The following is a 20,639-nucleotide window of genomic DNA, read 5'->3' on the forward strand; positions in this document are numbered from 1 at the left end:
CTCAGTATTTTTAATTTGTAATACAGATTTTTGTCTTTAGTATTGAATATGCAGGGGTGGGTAAAAGTAGGTTTACTGTTTATTTTGAGTTAATAAAGCTACTGTAATAATCATAATCTGCATGTCCCTTTTCATACAAACTACTGTAAACCTACTTTTATCCACCCCTGTACTGACTTCTAGCTATTTCAAATTTATTCTTCTTGAAAATGTTTTTTAAAGTTCATATTTAGTTTTAAAGATTTACTATGCCTGATCCTTTAGTATTTTCTATTTATATTTTTTAGTTTATGGTGGTTTTAGTTTAGTAACTACCTCTTATACTTATTGGAATAATTTTCTTAGCTACTCTCTTTGTGGTTTGAAATTTTTCTATCATTTTATTAATTATAATACAATTACTTCATCCTTCACTCTTTGATCAATAAAAGTGGTTTTTCAATATAAGAAGCGATGTTTTAATTGCCTTTGTTTGTCCTCCCTTCAGAGGCTTAGTTTTGTCCTCTAATGCATTCTGAAGTTAAAGTTGCTTAAGGTAGATATTTGGGGAATAAAACGAAGAAGGAGAGAGAAATGAAAAGAATGAAAGCTATTTCACATAAAGATAGCTAGAAATTTCTAAGTGTACATTCTCAATTACATAGAAATTTTGTGGAAAATAAACCTTATGAAAACTGATCATTTGCTTTTACTAGCAAAATTATTTAACTTTAGTAGGTAAACACCACTGAGTTCTGTAGCTGAAGGGGATTATTCAAATCTCCCAGCAAGTAAGTGGTGTATCCTGGACTAAAATTTCCAGATCCTGGTTCACATGTCAGTGCTCTTTGTTCTGTGCCATACTGCCTTCGAGTGCCAGGGAGCTCCTGGCAAAGCAATCTAAACGTTGATTAATGTGTAAAACAAAGCATGAGACAGCATCAACCTAAGAAACAAACTGGTAACATTTTGTCCAGCTTTGGCAGTGTTTCTAGTTGCCAAGTTCAGGGCTTGTGTTGACTGGATATGTGACAAATGGGAAAGGGAAGATACTTGACAAATGGTGTTGGAATATTTTGCTTGTGGGAAAATTTAAAGTTTATGGAACTGTTCATGTTTTCTAGTTCTTGAGTCAGTTTGAATAAGTTTATTTTTCCAGGAATTTGTTTACTGCATTTGTTTTTAGATTTGGCAAATTGAAACTGCTTTATAAGAAGAGGGAAAGCCCAAAATGCTACTTTCTATAAAGAACTCACAGTTCAGTTTTATGCAGACCAAAGAAAAAAGAAACTTTTGATCATAGGTTTAGAATCTGTACCCAAACTGCCAATCAGTGAGAATAGTATTCTGCAAATACAGTTGATTTGCTGCTGCATTGTCTACTGTTTGTCTCATGTTAACAGTTGTGAACAGCGCTTCACTTCCCACCACTGTTTCTCTTTGAGTTCCAGGGCTTCCTCTCCAGTCATTTTTGATATCAAAGGTCTGACTAATATCTTAAGGAGTTTTCCTCTTGATCACACTGGCAACTGTCTTGCATGTAACATCAAGCAAACCTTTGATGTCTAAATAGTTTGCAGCCAGAATAATTTCAAAAAGTGTCCCTTGGTCAACTTTCATAAATTCTTGGTCCCATACAGGGATGTCATCTGTTCGCTTTTCTTTATTCTTACCGTCCTCAGGAGGAGGAGGAGGGTCATCCTTGTGGTGGGTGCTCTGAGAATGATCTTTTTAAAATATTGCCACATTAACGTTTTTAGAGGAACTGGGTTGTCATCACCTGATTCATCATCCATTCCCAAATCTGCAAACATGGCCTGGAAAGGCACCGATTGTTTGGCAATGTCAACATCAACTTCAAATACCTCTCTGTCAGAACTCTGCAGCTTAATTGAAGGCGTGGTGCTTTGTCTCAAGGAGACATCGAGCCGGAGGCTGGTGAGAATGGGGCAAGGTCAGCAGACAGGAGAGAAAGGCAGAGGACATGGCCACTGCCCAGCCATTATCTCTTAGATGTTTTATTTACTATCTAACAATATTTGTTTATTATTTACTTAAATATCTCTTAAAATAATTGACTTTGTCTCACTATTTTTCTCGCCTTTTCTAGAACTTGACAAGGTATATGTGAGATCTCCCTTTTTTTGTTTTAAATCAAGCTCTGGCCAGTTTTATTATAGAAAAAAATTGCATCATGTACTTTTCACCAGTCTACTCTGGCATGCTTCTAATGGTACCAGAGTCATCTGGATCAGTCAAAGCTAGTGCGCTTATTCTGTAGCATGGACACCAGTCTTGGCCAAAATGGCATAGAACTTTATTTCCCATTTCCTCAAGGCCGACAGTTGTTGGCGAGGATGACTGGTTTCACTTTGCCCTGTGTGGTCATCTTCACAGTCTGCTTGTACCCCAGCACATACTTTCCACTTTTCATAACAAGTTGGAACCTAGAGTTAAATGACTGTAGCAACTTTTTGTCCTCTTTGCGGCCACCATCTTCCTGCCTTAGGTGCAAGATGGCCCACAGACGAGAGCTGCTGCCAAGGTGACTGGGGAGCAAGAAAGGAAAGCTAGTCTCACTTTATACATGCCTGTTACCTCTCATTCATATTTTCCAACTCTTTCCCTCTCTGCGCTACATTCTGGATAATTTCTTTTTAATTACAACTGTGTCTAGAAGTTGGCCATTCTGCTTGGTCAATTTTAATGTCTCTATACTTATGTATTACCACTAAACATAGTTATTTTATATTTATTGATTGGCCTTTTTAGGTCTAATTCTGCCATGTTTTGTTTCTATATACTCTTTCTCATGATGCTATATTCTCTTGGATTTCTTCCCATATTTTGTGAATTTTAGAAATTCAGACGTTTGATTCTGAGCTTTTACTTCTTTATGACTTTATTTCTTGATTTGGTTCATTAAAAGTTGGTTCCTTCAGAGAGTAGTTGCATTTGCTTCTTCTAGATGCCAAGAGACACTACCAATCTCACATTAAACTGAATTCTTGATATGAGGTTCAAGCCAGCTAGATAATACGAACACAGTGGTAGGCTAGCTTTTGGTTATAGTGTCTCTGGGGAGAATTCTGTTGTTACTGTTATCTACTCTGATCTAGCTATGGGTGGGTTTCTTTCTAATTCAGCCTCACGCTGATGATAGCTAGTCCTTTAGAATCCCAACTTTATTTACAAGTTTCCTGTTGTTCTCCCTACTTTGCCCTAATAACTCCATGGAAACCAAGGTAATTGGTTCTACTCAAAGTGAAAGTCAGCTTTATTGCTCCCCCTAGAAACTTCCTGAGTTTGGATTTCGTGTATGTTTTTATTTTTGAATATTCTTCCTATTTTTTGGCTCATAATGCATTTAGGAAGATTAAGGTTTCTTTTAAAGAAATCTATCATTTTTGTCTCTTCAGTCAGAAAGTTGGTCAGGTTACCTAGTCCACCATACTCTTGGAAACAGAATTCCCCTCATTGAATTTTTAATCATTCTCTTATATTTTAATTTCTAAAAGTTTCATTTAATATCTGCCTATTCATTTTTTGCAGAGGCTGACATTTTATATTTTCATTTTCTATTTAGTTAATACATATCAAAATGCTTATTTTATATTCCTCATTCCAGTAACCTAAGTCTTTGCAGTTTTGGCCTGGTGGTGTTTCTGTTTACTCACCCTCGTTAGTCTGTTTTGGTCTTACATTTCTTTGAAGTTTTGTGAGAATTACGATGGAGCCTAGGTTGAAGGATTTGCACTTCTTTCAGGTGCTCGGGGGTCCTGTCAGCCTGCGTTTACTGTAAGCTGTAATTCTCAGCTTATGATTTTTCTCACTTTGCAGCAATCAAAGTTATGTGATGGTCAGCCTGGGAATGTGAATTTTCAGAGAAGACTGTTGTGCCCTTGTATTCACCTACCCTAAGTCAATAGACAGGTTTCTCACTGACGCTTGCGGAGTTGAGTTACAGTTTTTCTTCCCCTCTGGCTCGCCTTTGCATTGAGGTGGTAGCCTTCTTTGGGTCAGCTTTATGTGTAGGACTCGTATCTCTTCCTCTCCTTTGTCCCAGTGGCTGTTTAACCTAAAACTCTCTGGGCTGTCTGTTCAAGGCAGCAGCCAGAAGGTATATTGCTCACTTGTCTGTCTGGATTAATACTCCCATTTTGTTCTAGATTGAGAATATCCTTAGAAACTTGAGTTGTTTATTTAGAGGTATATTATATTTAAAAATAATTTTTTATTTATTGAACTTATTGGGGTGACATTGGTTAATAAAATTATATGTTTCTTGTGTACAATTTTATAGTACATCATTTGTATGTTGTATTGTGTGTTCCTGACCCCACCCAAGTCAAGTCTCCTTCCATTACCATTTTTCCTTTTACCCTCTTCTACCTCCCCCACCCTGCTTCCCTCTGCTAATCACTGCACTGCTGTCTGTGTCTGTGTAAAGGTATATTTTGTATGTGACAAATTTTAGGTATTTTGTGCTTGGAGATTTCAGGATTTTTTTTTTATGATACTGCTGGGAACTAATTCCTCTGAGATGTTATTTTTATTCTAACAATTATTTTATTTTTTTAAATGTATTTAATGATTTCAAGAGAGCGAGAGAAACATCAATTTGTTTTTCCACTAATTTAGGCATTCATTGCTTGATTCTTATATGTGCCCTGACCAGGGATAGAACCCACAACCTTGGTGCACTGGGATGATGCTCTAACCAACTCAGTTACCTGGCCAGGACCTGACAATTATTTTTTTAAAGTGATTTTTAATGCAAAAGTTTAAGATGATGACTCCATTGAACAATTAATTTTTGAAAGGGAATTAGTTTTTAAGAGTAGATTGTAGTAGGGCAGCTATTTTTACTTAACTAATACTGATGATAAATTTGCAAAATTGGTCAGAAAACTAAAAATGGAACTGCCTTTTGACCCAGCAATTCCACAGCTAGGATTATGTCCTAAGAACCCTGAAACACCAATCCAAAAGAATCTGTGCACCCCAATGTTCATAGCAGCACAATTTACAATAGCCAAATACTAGAAGCAACCTAAGTGCCCATCAGTAAATGAATGGATAAAAAAAACTATGGTACATTTACACAATGGAATACTACACAGCAGAGAGAAAGAAGGAGCTCCGACCCTTTGCAGCAGCATGGATGGATCTGCAGAGCATTATGCTGAGTGAAATAAGCCAGGCGGTGAAAGACAAATACCATATGATCTCACCGTTAACAGGAACCTAATCAATAAACCGAACAAGCAAGCAAAGTGTAGCAAAAGACATGGAAATTGAGAACAGGCTGACAGTGACCAGAGGGGAGAGGTGAGAGGATGATGGAGGAAAAGGGTGAAGGATTTACAGGAACAATTATAAAGGACATGCAGACAATAACAAGGGAGGAGGGTAGAAATGAGAGGGAGGTGGGAAGGGCTGGGATGGGGGAAAAAGGCAGAAAACTGTACTTGAACAACAATAAAAAAATGTTAAAAAATAAGTAAAATAAATGCAAACCTTAAAAAAAATTTGCAAGGTTGGGAATCTGTGATATAGTTTCTTCCCTTATTTTGAAGGCTCATATGTTTACAGTGTGGTATAGAGAAAATATATTATATTATTGTAATTATCAGGTATGTAGACGTAGAATGATTTAGCCTTTCACAATCCCAGCTAGAGCACAAGTGTTTCTGTAGCTAAATGAGTTTAGTAAAAATATCTTTAATTTTTATTTTCCTTTATTTTTATTACCATCCCCCATCATCTCCCCCTTGGTATCCATTAGCTTCTATGGGTCGGTTTCTGTTTTGTTTATTCATTTATTTTGTGTTTTTAGATTCCACATATAGGTGAGACCATATGGTGCTTGTCTTTTTCTGTCTAACTTACTACACTTAGCATAATACCTGTATTGTCACAAATGGCAGGGTTTCATTCTTCTTTTTCCTGAATGATATTCCAGAGTGTGTGTGTGTGCGTGTGTATCTTTTCTACTTATTCTTTTATTGATAGATATCTAGTTGCTTCCAAATCTTGGCTATTGCTAGTAATGCTACAGTGAACATAGGGGTGCATATATCTTTTTGAATTCGTGTTTCTGTTTTCTTAAGGTAAATACCAAAAGTGGAATTGTTGAATCATGTGGTAACTCTGTTTCTAAACTTTCGAGGAACCTCCATACTGTTTTCCATAGTGGCTGCACTGATTTACAATCCCAGCAACAGTGTATGAGGGTTTCCTTTTCACTGCATACTTTCCAGCATTTGTTTGTTGATTTATTGATGGCAGCCATTCTGACAGGTGTGAGGTGGTATCTCATTGTGGTATTTTAATTTGCATCTTCCTGATGATTAGTGATGTGGAGCACCTTTCCATGTCTCCTGGCCATCTACATGTCCTCTTGGAAGAAACGTCTTCAAGTTCTGTGCTCAGTTTTTAATTTGATTGTTTTTTTGGTATCAAGTTGTATGAACTCTTTATATAATTTGGATATTAACTCTTTAACAGATGTATCATTTGTAGATACCATCTCCCATTCAGTATGTTGTTTTTTCATTTTGTTGACCATTTTAGTTTCATGGAGTCCCATTTTTTTCCTTTTGTTGCCTTTGCCTGAGGAGACATGTCCAAAAAAAAAATATTGCTAGCAGCAATGTCAGAAATTTTATTGCCTATTTTTTCTTCCAGGAGCTTTATGGTTTCAGATCTAACATTTCTCAAATGAGAATTAAAGTCTAATTCATTTTGAGTTCATTTTGGTGTATGGCGCAAGAAAGTGGTCCAATTTCAATTTTTTTGCATGTATCTTTCTAGCCAACACTAGTTGTTTAAAGAGACTATCTTTACTTTATTGTACATTCTTGCCTCTTATATTGTAGATTAATTCGCCATATAATCAAGGATTTATTTCTAGGCTCTATAGTATTTTTCATTGATCTATATATCTGTATTTATGCCAGTAGTATTTTGTTTTGATTATCATAGCTTTGTAGTGTAGTTTGATATCACAGAATGTGATATCTTCCACTTTGTTCTTTCTCAAGATTTCTTTGGCTCTTTGGGGCCTTTTGTGGCTTTATATAATTTTTAGGATTAGTTCTAATTCTTAAAAGAATACCAATGGTATTTTAATTGGGATTACATTGAATCTGTAAGTTTCACTCTAGGTGATAAAGACATTTTATCAATATTAATCCTTCCAGTCCTTGAGCAAGGTATATTCCTCCAACTTATTTGTAACTTGTTCAGTTTCTTTCTCCAGTGTCTTATAGTTTTCAGAGCATAGGTCTTTTATGTACTTGGTTAAATTTTTCCTATGTATGTTATACTTTTTTATGCAATGTGAAGAGAATTATCTTATTAATTTCTTCTGATTATTCATTATTGGTATATAGAAAAAAACAGATTTCTGTATATTCTGTATCTTAAAAAAATCTTTATTGGGGTCATTTATTAGATCTACCAGTTTTTTGGTGGAGTCTTTAGGGTTTTTTATATATGTCATCAAGTCATCTGCAAATAATGAGAGTTTTGCTTCTTCCTTTCCAATTTCAATAGCTTTCATTTCTTTGCCTTGTCTGATGGCTGTGTGTAGGACTTCCAGTACTACGTTGAATAAAAGTGGTGATGGTGGGCATCCTTGTCTTGTTCCTAATCTTAGAGGAAAGGCTTTCAGTTTTTCACCATTGAGTGTGATACAGATGTGGGTTTGTTATGTGTGGCCTTTATTATGTTTAGATATGTTCCTTTTGTACCCACTTTGTTGAGAGTTTTTATTTATAAAAAGCTGTTGAATTTTGTGAGATGCTTTTTCTGCATGTATTGAGATGATTATATGTTTTTTATCCTTTATTTTGTTAATGCGATGTATTGCATTAATTGACTCACAGATGTTGAACTATCCTTGCATCCCTGAGATAAATCCTATTTGATTAATAGTGTATAATTCTTTTAATGTATTGGTAAATCTGGATTGCCAGTATTTTGTTGAGATTTTTTGCATCTATGTTCTTCAAGGATATTGGCCTGTGATTTTTTTTTTGTAGTGTTTTTATTTGGTTTTGATACTGCTGGCTTCATGAAATGCTTTGGAAGCTTTCCTTCCTCTTCAGTAATTTGAAATAGTTTAAAAGGCAAGTTTTAATTTTTCTTTGAATTTTTGATAGAATTTACCTGTAAAGCCATCAAATCCTGAACTTTTATTTGTTGGAAGTTTTTGGATTACTGCTTTAATTTCGTTGCTATTAAGTAGTTTGTTTAGATTTTCTACTTCCTGGTTTAGCCTTGGAAGGTTATGTCCTACTAGAAACATACCTGTTTCTTTTAGATTGTTGAATATGTGGCATATAATTGTTCATAATATTCTTTAATGATTCTTGGTATTTCTGTGGTGTCAGTTATAACTTCCCTTTCAGTTATGATTTTATTTGGGCTTTTTTCTTGATGAGTTTGGCTAAACAATTGTTTATTTTATTTATGTTTCAAAGAACCAGCTCTTAGTTCTATTGATCTTTTCTGTGTTTTTAAACATTTCTATTTTGTTTGTTTCTACTCTACTCTTAACTATTTTCTTCTGTTTACTTTGAGTTTTGTTGTTTTTCTGCTTCCTTTAGGTATAGAGTTAGGTTGTGTATTTGGGATTTTTCTTATTTCTTGAGGTAGGCCTGTACAGCTATGAACTTCCCTCTTAGAACTGTTTTTGCCACATCCCATAAATTTTGAAAAGTTGTGTTTTTACTTTCATTTGTTTTCAAGGTAATTTTTGATTTCTTGTTTGATTTCCTTTTTGATCCATTGGTTGTTCAGTAGCATATTTATGTTTATGTAGCACATCTTTGTTTTTTTTTTTCAGTTCTCTTTCTGTCGTTGATTTCTAGTTTCAGTGCCATTGTGGTCTGAAAAGATCCTTAATATGACTTCAGTCTTCTCGAATTTATTGAGGCTTTTTTTGTGGCTTAACATGGGATCCATATTGAAGTGTGTTCCTGTAAACATGAAAAAATTCTGTGTCCTGCATTTTTTGGATAAAATGTCCTGTGTATGTTTATTAAGTTGATCTTGTCTGATGTGATGTTTAAGGCCATTATTATTAGATTCTGGTTCAAATAATCTATTGATGTGAGAGGGGTATTAAAGTTTTCTACAATTATTGTACCATTTATGTCTATTAATAATTACTTTATATATTTAGGTGCTCCTATGTTGGATGCATAGATATTTACAATTGTTAACCCTTTTTTTGGATCGATCCGTTTGTAATTATGTAATGTCCTTCTTTGTCCTTTTTTACAATTTTTGTTTTAAAGCCTATCATGTTTGATGTAAGTATTGTTCTCTAGCTTTCATTTCTATTTGCATGGAATATCTTTTTTCATTTCTTCATTTTTAGTCTATATGTATCTTTGATTTGAGCCAAGTCTTGAGATAGTTTGTTATATAAGCTAATGCTTATTTGGGGGCAATGTAATGATCGTGAGTTGTATCTTAGATGTTTGTTTAAAACAAAGATACAACTATAAAGTGTAAATGCCAAACTCATCTGAAATGGTGAAGTTATTTTCTATATCCAGTAGAATAGGAATAATGCACTCCAGAAATTAACCCCCTATTTTATAAGGAAACCCAGTATGCTTTAATTTAATTTTTCCCCCACAGCCACTTTAATGTAGTGGATTACACGATGTTAAGTCCTAAGGATCTTTTCAGGTTCATGAGGTCAAAACTATTTTTATTAAAATACTGAGATTTATATATCTTTTTCATTCTCATTCTTTCATAAGTGAACAGTAAAGTTTTCCAGAGGATACTTGATGTGTGATATTGTATCTAATTGGCTACAGAAGCAAGCAGATAGGAAAATCCAGGTGACTTGCAAAAATGTAAAAGTAGTGCTCCTCTTTTTTTGAACAGTATGTTATTTGTGTTAACATTTAGTATGTTAGGGGTTCTGAAACCAAAATGTGAACCACTGCTTGAAGGAGACAAAAAAATCCCATATCTGCTAAATGCTCACTATATTTGATTACCTCTTAAAGAATGTGTCCATCGTGATCTGGGTTGGGTAATAATGGGAGCATATTAAAAGAACATCAGATAGCCAGGTAGCTCAGTTGGTTTTAGCAACGCGCCGATGCACCAGAGTTGCAGGATTCATCCCTGGTCAGGGATCAAGCAGGAATCAGCCAGTGAATGTAGAGCAGCAGATCCATGTTTCTTCTTTCTCTGTCTGCCTTTCTCTCTGTCTCTCTAAAATCAATTTTTAAAAAAGAATATCAGAGACCGACATGTTTTGTTAGTGTTTATTCACTGAAGAAGAGGGCTTTAACTATTAGAAGAGGGCTTTAAATTAGATCCCATTATTAGAAAACTTTACTAGGTTATCTTAAGCTACTACCATTAAATATTTGATTTTTTCTGTTTCCATAGAACTGGAGGTGACCTTATGTAAATCTATAGAGAGAAAATTTGCTGGACCTATAGATTCAAATAATTGCACCTGTGGTGATAGGTTCCCTTATTATCAATTAGTAATTGATATCAGATTATAAGTGGTGCTTCTTCAAAGAGAAATAGGGTGCCAGTATGTGGGTTTGAATGTTCTGGTTTCTGTGATAATTATTTTTCATTGTAAATTTATAAATTGGCGTTCTGATTTTTACACATGAGTTTTTTAGCCATGGCTAGTGTCAGTCTTTCCTCGAGATTTGTCTTTAGTGTGTTGGCAAATCAAATTTGGGGGCCTGTAGGGACAAAGGTTATATACACTCTGGTCTTTTGTAAATTCATTAAGCCACTTGGGATATAGTGTGACAATTTTTACAATAACAAATAGCTCTAGAGATTACTATTATTTTTAAATTTTCCAATATTTTAAATATGTTTAAAATTAACAATCTATTTTTTAGAGCAGTTTTAGGTTCATAGTAAAATTGAGCAGAAAATACAGCGTTTTGATGGTAACTTAAAAAAAAGTTTTTCAATATAAGAGAATAGAACTTCTCTGATTATTTGAGTTTTTAAAAAATATTTACATTGACCCTTTCTAAGGAAGGCTGAGCTGTTGATGCAATTGTAAAACGAATAGTCTAAGAGCAGGCAGTGACCAGAGTCATGCCATTGGCCATGAAGCTGCGGGAATATGAGTGAGAATTTGGGAATGGCTTTGTCGGGTGGAGGGAAGTAACAAGCAATGGAGTTTCCTAGGGAATCAATAATAGCTGATAAATAAATGATTACTGAACATTAAATACAGTGTTGATATTCCACAGTAACTTTTCATCAACTTGAAAAGCTGATTTGGGGGGGCTGCTTTTATTCAGAGAAAACAATATTATTTTGAATCCCATAATTATTATTAAACATACCTACTGATAATTCTGGAGTAGAAAGTGGCAGCTTTTAGGTAAAGGTATTGTGATTTAAAAAATTTTTTCATTCTATTTTTTTTTCCATTCAAAGGTTTTGTGATTTATTTCAAAGTTGAGATTAATAGGTAGTTGTTAAAAATTATTTGTAAATAAAAAGTATAGTCAAAAATATTACATAAACACAAACCTGCATAATGAAAGAACTTTGGGTGGTGAGATTAAAAGTATTTTTATTGTTTTATTTTTGTATGTCTGAATTGTATAAAAATATTTTTGTTGTGAAAATGTGGTATTTTGAAATGGGGACATACTTACTTTTTAAAAAGTTAAGTAAACCTGGAAAGTACCCCAAGGAATGAGTAACTGTAAAATATTTCTTTTAATTTTCTAAGTATTTTGCCTTATTATTTGTTACAGAACTATATTATATTAAAAAAGAAAAAAGAAAACTAACTTTTTTATATACTTAGAAAAGCTTCATTGCCTTGTTACATATAATTTTTCCTACTTCTTGGAGTCAAATTTAACTTTTGTTTTTCTTTTCTTTTTTTTAAAGATTATATTTATTTATTTTTAGAGAGAGGGGAAGGGAGGGAGAGAGGGAGAGGAACATCAGTGTGTGGTTGCCTCTCGTACGCCCTCTACTGGGGACCTGACCTGCAACCCAGGTGTGTGCCCTGAGTGGGAATCAACCGATGACCTGTTAGTTCACAGGCTGGCGCTGAATCCACTGAGCCACACCAGCCAGGGCTAACTTATTTTTCAATTAAAATTTTATTATTAACATTTATTTTAATAGCAAAAAATCATTGTAAGTTACCACATGTGATTTATATGAGAAATTGTATTTACATTGAGCTTTGTAGGACCACAGTTATTTGTTTATTGTATTTTTTTCCATTGCCATTTATCCCCCCATATCCTTCTCCACCTCCACCGACCTGCATCCTTCCTGCAGTCTCCACATTGTCAACCATGTCCATGAGTCCTTCCTTTTTACTGGATCCATCTACCACCTTAACCTCCTACCCCCCAACCAGAGGCTGTCCGCTTGCTCTCTGTCTGAGTCTATCTGTATTTTGCTTGTTATTCAGTTTGTTCATTATATTCAACATACAGGTGAAATCATATGGCATTTGTCTTTCTCTGACTGGCATATTTCACTTAGCATAATGTTCTCTAGGTCCATCCATACTGTTGCAAAGGGTACAACTTTCTTCTTTTTTACAGCTGAGTAGTATTCCATTGTGTGAATGTCCCATAATTGTCTTACCCACTCATCTCCTGATGGACACTTGGGCTGCTTCCAAATCTTGGTGATTGTAAATAATGCTGTAATGAATATAGGGGTGCTTATGTTCTTTAAAATTAGTGTTTCCAGTTTCTTTGGATAAATTCCCAGAAGTGGAATCACTGGGTCAAAAGGCAGTTCCATTTTAAATTTTTTGAGCTATCTCCATACTGCTTTCCACAATGGCTGCACCAGTTTGCATTCCCACCAACAGTGCAAGAGAGTTCCCCTTTCTCCACATTCTCACCAACACTTGTTATTTGCTGATTGATGATAGCCATTCTGACAGATGTCATATGGTATCTCATTGTGGTTTTCATTTGCATTCCTCTGATGATTAGTGATATTGGGCATCTTTTCATATGTCCATTGGCCAGTTGTATGTCCTCTTTGGAGAGGTGTCTATTCAGGATCTTTGCCCATGTTTTAATTGGGATTTTTGTGTGTGTTGAGTTTTGTAAGTTCCTTATAAATTTCTATATTAACCCCTCTTCAGATGTATTGGCAAATATATCCTTCCATTCAGTGGGTTGTCTTTTTATTTTGTAGATAATTTCCTTTGCTGTGCAAAACCTTTTTAGTTCGATACAGGCCCCTTTTTTTCTTTTTTTCTTTTGTGTCCCTTAGCTGAGGAGATACATCAGAAAAAAATATTGCTATGAGCAATGTTTGAGAGTTTACTGCCAAGATTTTTTTTTCTAGGTTTTGTATTGTTTCAAGTCTAACATTTAAGTCTTTAGTTCACGTTGAATTAATTTTTGTGTGTGGTGTAAGAAGGTGGTCTAGTTTCATTTTTCTGCGCATATCTAATTTTCCCCACATCATTTATTGAATAAACTATCTATAATCCATTGTATGTGCTTGCTTCCTCTGACAAATGTTATTGGACTGTAAAGATGTGGGTTTATTTCTGGACTCTCCATTCTGTTCTGTTGATCTATGTGTTTATTTTTATGCCAGTACCAGGCTGTTTTGATTACTCTGGCCTTATAATATAGTTTGATATTATGTAGTGGAATTCCTCCAACTTCATTCTTCTTTCTCAAATCACTGTTGTTCGGCGCCTTTGGCGGCTCCATATAAATTTTTGAAAGTTTGCTCTAGTTCTGTGAAATACATCATTGGTATTAATAGGAATTCTGCTGACTCAGTAGATTGCTTTGGGTACTATTGACATTTTAATGTTAATTCTTCTAATCCATCATCATGGTATGTGCTTCCACTTATTTGTACTTCAATTTCTCTCTTTAGTGTCCCATAATTTTCAAGTACAGGTCTTTTACATCCTTAGGTTTAATCTAAGTATTTTAGTCTTTTTGAAGCAATTGTGAACAGGATTGTTTTCTTAACTCTCTGTTACTTCATTATTGGCATATAAATATGCAACTGATTTCTGGATATTAATTTTGTATCCTGCTACTTTACTGAATTCCTTTATCAGTTCTAGTAGATTCTTGGTGGAATCTTAAGGGTTCTCTATGTACCATATCATGTCATCTGCAAATAAAGACAGTTTTACTTCTTCCTTTCCATTTTGGATGCCTTTTACTTCTTCCCGTCTAATTGCTGTGCCTGGGACTTCCAGTACTATGTTGAATAAGAAAGATGACAGCAGACATCCCTGTCTTGTTCCCAATCTTAAGGGGAACGATTGTAATTTTTGCCCTTTGAGTATGATGCTAGCAATGGATTTGTCATATGTAGTCTTTATTATGTTTTGGTACGTTTCCTCTAGTCCCACTTTGCTGAGAGTTTTCATTATAAATGGGTGCTGGATTTTATCAAATCCTTTTTCTGCATCTATCAATATGATCATGTAGTTTTAAGCCTTCATTTTGTTTTCATAGTGTATCACATTGATTGATTTGTGAATCTTGTACCAACCTTGCATCCTAGAACAAATCCCAAGTGATCTTGGTGTATGATGGTTTTAATGCATTATTGTGTGGCTTGCTAATATTTTGTTGAGGATTTTAGCATCTGTGTTCATCAGGGTTACTGGCCTTATAACTTTCATTTTTGTAGTGTCTTTATCTGGTTTTTGGAATTAGGATAGTGCTGGCCCTGTAAAATGAGCTTGGAAGTCTTTATTACTCTTGTATTTTTTGGAATAGTTTGAAAAGGAGGGGTGTTAGTTCCTCTCAGAATGTTTGGTAAAATTTACCTTTGAAGCTATCGTGTGATGGTCTTTTGTTTGTTAGGAGGTTTTTTCCCCCTTTGGTGAGCTTTTTAATTTTTTTTTTTAATTATATTTTATTGGTCATACTATTACAGTTATCCCGATATTTCTCCCTTTGCCCCGCTCCATGCAGCACCCCCCACTCCTTCAGGCAGTTACCCCACCATGGTTCATGTCCATGGGTCATGCGTATATGTTGTTTGGCTACTCCATTTCCTATACTGTTCCTTATATCCCCATGGCTACTCTGTAACTACCTATTTGTACTTAATCCTCTCACCTCCTCACCCATTCTCCCACACCTTTTTGCCATCTGGCAACCATCAAAAAGCTCTCCACATTCATGATTCTCTCCCTGTTCTTCTCGTTTGCTTAGTTTGTTTTTTAGATTCAATTGTTGATATGTATCTTTGCCATTTTATTGTTCATAGTTTTGATCTTCTTTTTCATAAATAAGTCCCTTTAACATTTCATATATAATAGTGGTTTGATGATGATGAACTCCTTTAGTTTTTTCTTTTCCAGGAAGCTCTTTATCAGCCCTTAGATTCTAAATGATATCTTTGCTGGCTGGAGCAACCTTGACTGTAGGTCCCTGCTTTTCATGAATTTATGCTGGGAGTTTTTTGATTACTGCTTCAATTTCACTAGGTTTAATCTGTCTATTCAGATCTCTGATTCATCTGATTTAGTTTTAAAAGATTGTGTGTTTCTAGGAATTTATTCATTTCTTCCAGGTTGTCCAATTTGTTGGCATATTAGTTGTTCATAATATTTTCACATAATCTTTTGTATTTCTTTGGTCTTAGTTGTTATTTGTTCTCTTGCATTTTTTTTTTTTTTAAATTTGGGTCTTCTCGGTGAGTCTTGTTAAAGGTTTGTCAATCTTTATCTTTTCAAAGAATGAGCTCTCGGATTCATTGGTTTTTGTATCGTTTTCTTAGACTCTATTTCTTTCATTGCTTCTCTCATCTTTATTATTTCCTTTATTCTACTCACTTTGGGCTTTGGTTGTTCTTTTTGAAGTTCCTTTAAGTGTAAAGTTAGATTATTTGAACTTTTTCTTGTATCTTGAGATAGGCTTGTAATGCTCTCAATTTCCCTCTTAGGACTGCTTTCCCAGTGTCCCAATGATGTGGGGTTGTTGTGTGTTCATTTTCATTTGTCTCAAGTACCTTTTGATTTATTCCCTGATCTCATTGTTGCCCCATTCATTGTTTAAGAACATGTTATTTAGCTTCCATGTCTTTGCATATTTTTCAGTGTTCTTGTGCTTGATTTCTAGTCTTATAGCAGTGTAGTCAGAGAAGATGCTTGATATGATTTGAGTCTTCTTAAATGTATCAAGACTTGTTTTGTGTCCTAACATGTGGTCCTAGAAACGTTCCATGTGCACTTGGAATGTATGTATATTCTGCTGCTTTGGGGAGAAATGCTCTGAAGGTATCAATTAAATTCATATGATCTAGTGTTTCATTTAAGGCTGCGGTCTCCTTGTTGATTTTCTGTCTGGAAGATCTATCCATTGAAGTCAATGGTGTGTTAAAATCCCCTACTGTGACTGTATTTCTGTCAGTCTCTCCCTTATGTCCATTAAGATTTGCTTCACATACTTAGGTGCTCTTATGTTCGATATGTACATTTTTAGTAGGGTTATATCCTTTTGTTGGAGTGTTCCCTTTATGATTATTTAGTGTCCTCCTTTGTCTCTTGTTGTAGCCTTGGTTTTAAAGTCTATTTTTGTCTGATAGAAATATTGCTACCCCAGCTTGTATTTCTTTTTTATTTGCATGAAATAATCATTTTCCATCCCTTTACTTTTGGTCTGTGGGTATCTTTCATTCTGAGGTGGGTCTCTTGGAGGCAGCATATATATGGGTCTTGTGTTCTTATCCATTCAGCTACCCTATGTCTTTTGATTGCAGAATTTAAGCCATTTACATTTAAGGTGATTATTGATACATATTTAGTGCTGTTTTATTTTTCAACTCTTTTCTTCTGTTTTTCTCCTTTTTCTTCCTTCTTCTTCCTCCTACTTCTTCTTTTTCTCGCCCCCCCCTCCTTCTCACCCCCTTCCTCTTCCTTCTGCTCTTCCTCCTAAAACAAGCCCTTTACCTTTTGTTGCAATAGTGGTTTGGTGTTAGCAAAGTCCTTTTGCTTTCTCTTGTCTAGGAGGCTCCTTATCTCTTCTTCAGTTTTAGATGGTAGCCTTGCTGTGTAAAGTAGCGTTGGTGTAGGTCGTTGCTTTTCATTACCTTCAGTATTTCACACCACCTTCTGGCCTGAAATGGTTCGTTGAGAAATTAGGTGACAGTCTAGTGGGAGCTCCTTTGTACATAACTGCTATTTTCCTGCAGCTTTTTAGATTGTCTCCTTGTGTTTAAGTTTCACCATTTTAATTATGATGTTTCTTGATGTGGGCCTTTTAGCGCCATCTTGTTTGGGGCTTCTTGCACTTCCTGGAATTGTGCTTCTTTTTTCTTCATCTGGTTAGGGAAGTTTTGGGTCATTGTTTCTCCAAATAGATTCTTGATCCCTTCCTCACTCTCTCTTCCTTTTGGTATTCCCATGATGCAGATGTGGTTACACTTCATGTCATGTTTCTTAAATCCCCCCATTTTTTTAAATCTATTTTTTCTTTTTGCTGCTCTGCTTGGATTTTTTTTTTTTACTTTGTTTCCCAAATTGCTGGTTTGATCCTCTGCTTCATGTAACCTGCTGTTTATTCATTCCAGTGTATTATTTATTTCAGATATTGTATTCTTTATTTCTGACTGGTTCTTTTTTTATTGTTTCTATGTCTTTTTTTATGCTGTTGATTATCCTTATAATCATTATTCTAAACTTTGTATCTGAAAATTGCTTGCCTCCATTTAGTTCTGGCTAATTCTCTTGTCCTTTCGTTTGGGGCCTGTTTCTTTGTCCTCTCATTTTGGTTGCCTCTTTCTGTTTGTTTCTGTGTACTAGGTAGATCTGCTACAGTTCTGGTGGAGACCTATTCAAACACTGCCTGTGACTGGCCCTGGACAACCTGTTTAGAGCTGTCTGTGATCCACAGCTTGTGGCTCCCTCTCCTGGGCCTGGGTGTGTGCAGAAAGAACCATGCAGCATACCATGGCTAGCTTATACCAGCATGGGGCTTGGGGAGGGTCAGCTAATGTCTCTAAGCTCACAGAGATCCATCCACCTTTGCCTTCAGGATGTCTGTTAGGATTAATCACTGAAACAGTCTCCAGCTGCACTCCTCAGCATCCTGGCTGAAGCTCCAGGGAGTGGCAAGAGAGATTCCTATCCCCACTCCCAGGCTGATGCCGAATGAGGGGGAGTGCTCTGCCTGAGACAGTTGGCTTCTGTAGTATGGGAATGACTCAGCACAGGGATCCTGGTGGCTGACCTTTCTCAGACTCCCCTCAAATGGCTGTTGTCCATTCTGCCCGCTCTCCGCCAGAGCCCAGGGTTAGTGGCTGCAAATGAATTTTTGTGTATTGGCCCTTTAAGAGGCTTCTGCATCTCTAGCTGTCTCTCCCTGGTGGGCAGAAACCCCACTGCTTTTCACAGGTGAATGTTATTTGGTTCCTTTCCCTGTCCAGGCTTGGGAGCCTAGCTTGGGGTTTAGATCACCCGCCCTCGACCCTTCTCAGGGCGAACCCTTCGGTGCTGAAATATCCCTTCAGAATTTCAGCTGCCATCCATGAGAGCCCAGCCAGCCCTTTTGCACCTGTGCACTTCCTAGAAGTCTCAGTGTGGTGATGTGTGTTCAGCTGGTCATTCAGGATGATTTTTCTATAATTTAGTTGTAATTCCAGTTTGGTCCTAAAGGAGGTTAGTGTAGCTTCCACCTGCTCTGCCGCCATATTGGTTCCCCCCAAAGTTATTTTATAAAATTTTCAAGGAATATTTTCATTTTGAGACAAATAATATAAATGAAAGAAATCTTTGCACTTGAAATCAGTCTCTACCAACGCATTTCTGTCTCAGTGTATTTATAAATTATTTGGAGACAAAAGGCTTTTTTTGACAATGAATTGGTTGACTTTAATTCTTTAAAACTTATTTATATCATGTTTTATAACAAAATAGAAATGTTTGTATTAGTAGTTCTTGGCAAAGTAAAAGGTAGCTAAGAAGTATCACTATTTCTGTACTATCTTTTTTTCACTAGGCATTTTTATTACCAATTTGTGAAGCAGCAGCTATGAGAAAAGTGGTAAAAGTGTATCAAGAATGGATTCAGCAAGAGGAAAAACCTTTGTTCATGCAAGAGCCCGAAGAAATTGTGATTTCTTCTTCAGACTTACCTTGCATTGACAGTGTCACAGACCGTGACATTTCAATGGAAGAAGGAGAAAAGAGAGAAGAGGTAAAATGACAAGGCTTACATATTTTATTGTATGTTTAAAAGATCAGATTTTCACAAAGGTGTAACTTTAGCACATATATACTTACTAAATGGGAAAGTAAAGATACCATTAGTATATTTTATAATATTGATGATGTAACAGTTACCTCAATACCCTGTCCCAAAACTCTTTGATGTCACAACTTTAAACAAAATTAATATTAAGGTTATATAATGATACTTTATGTCATTTTCTACATCAGAATTAGATGCTATTATAAAATGTGTAATGTTTATAATTGTGGTTGTAGATCAAAATGGGTGTTGTAGTACATATTTCTTAGAGTGATTACCAAACTATGGTTTCTTCTTGCCTGGCTTATTCTAGGATTGGGTACCCAGCACAAACCAGAATATTCAGAATTATTTCTTGAAAATTTTTGCATTGATGCCAATTTCAGAATTAAAAAACACTGATGTATTAAATCAGTTGATCTGTGATAAGAATAACTGGAGTTAACTCACAGTGGGGAAAAGAGAGTAGAAGTAGAAAAGGAATAAAACAAATTCCTTTTGTTTCTTTAGCCTAAATAATTCTTGTCCTTTGGTTGTTTAACTATTGCCATAGGTCAAGTTCTCACTTCAAAAATGAGAGTCTGGTATTGATATGTAACTTCTTAAATCCAGATAGGAGCAATTTGATAATGTTTATTCACCTTGGTGGTTCATTTGATATTATCAATGGAATTTATCAGGATATTAACCTAGAATGAGCAGGCCACATTCTACCAGGGATTCAATGAGTCAGTACTTAACATGTGTGTGTGTGTGTGTGTGTGTGTATTCCCGGATACAGGAAATATATGTGTATGAGACATGGATAATAAATATATATATATTTATAGAGCATGCTCCCCTATGTCTAAGAAGGGGGAAAATGTAACTAAGAAATATAATTGAAGTAAATAAAATTAACAATGTAAATTATGAAATAACATTTGCAGTTCTATTGGTTATACACCAACAAAAATATCCAATTTTGGCATCAACCTAGGAGATAAACCTATCAGTGTAATTTGTTTTCCTCCAATTTTGTATCATGAATTTATAGCTTAGGACTGAGCCTCCTGTGTGTCATTTACTATCCTTAAATAAAAATAATAGATAGTGTAAGCTGTCTGCACACATAAATGAAAAACAAGCAGTTGAAAGAGGGAGACAGGCAGGCAGGAACGAACGAAGCAGGGTGACAGTAGTTGTGTTGTACATGTGCGTTCGTTCTGTTGCTTACGCAGATACTGTAGCCAGTGTTGCCATTAGAGATGTGATTTTTTAAAATGCCAGGAACTCTTGCTAATGGCATGAACCAAAACCAAAAGTTAGAAGCATTCATTGATAGTTCTGATAATTCAGTATATTTAAGAAATCATTTAAAATTAGGCATTAATTTTAAAATGGAGTTAACTTAGAGATTCAGATAAT

General features: G+C 35.4%; 1 protein-coding gene and 1 pseudogene across 7 annotated transcripts in view; one reads left to right on the top strand and one right to left on the bottom strand.

Moving 5' to 3' along the window:
* Positions 1-20,639, top strand: part of RALGAPA1 (Ral GTPase activating protein catalytic subunit alpha 1) — a 256,935-nt gene that overhangs the window by 56,539 nt on the left and 179,757 nt on the right. For all 7 annotated transcript variants that reach the window (XM_024551309.4, XM_071221931.1, XM_024551306.2 and 4 more), the window contains exon 11: positions 18,981-19,178. In XM_024551309.4, coding sequence (XP_024407077.2) covers positions 18,981-19,178 — 198 coding nt within the window. The remainder of the gene's footprint in view (positions 1-18,980; positions 19,179-20,639) is intronic.
* LOC123478705 (uncharacterized) lies at positions 23-18,672 on the bottom strand (annotated as a pseudogene).

This window comes from Desmodus rotundus, chromosome 7 (genome assembly GCF_022682495.2).
Source record: "Desmodus rotundus isolate HL8 chromosome 7, HLdesRot8A.1, whole genome shotgun sequence".
NCBI lineage: Eukaryota > Metazoa > Chordata > Mammalia > Chiroptera > Phyllostomidae > Desmodus > Desmodus rotundus.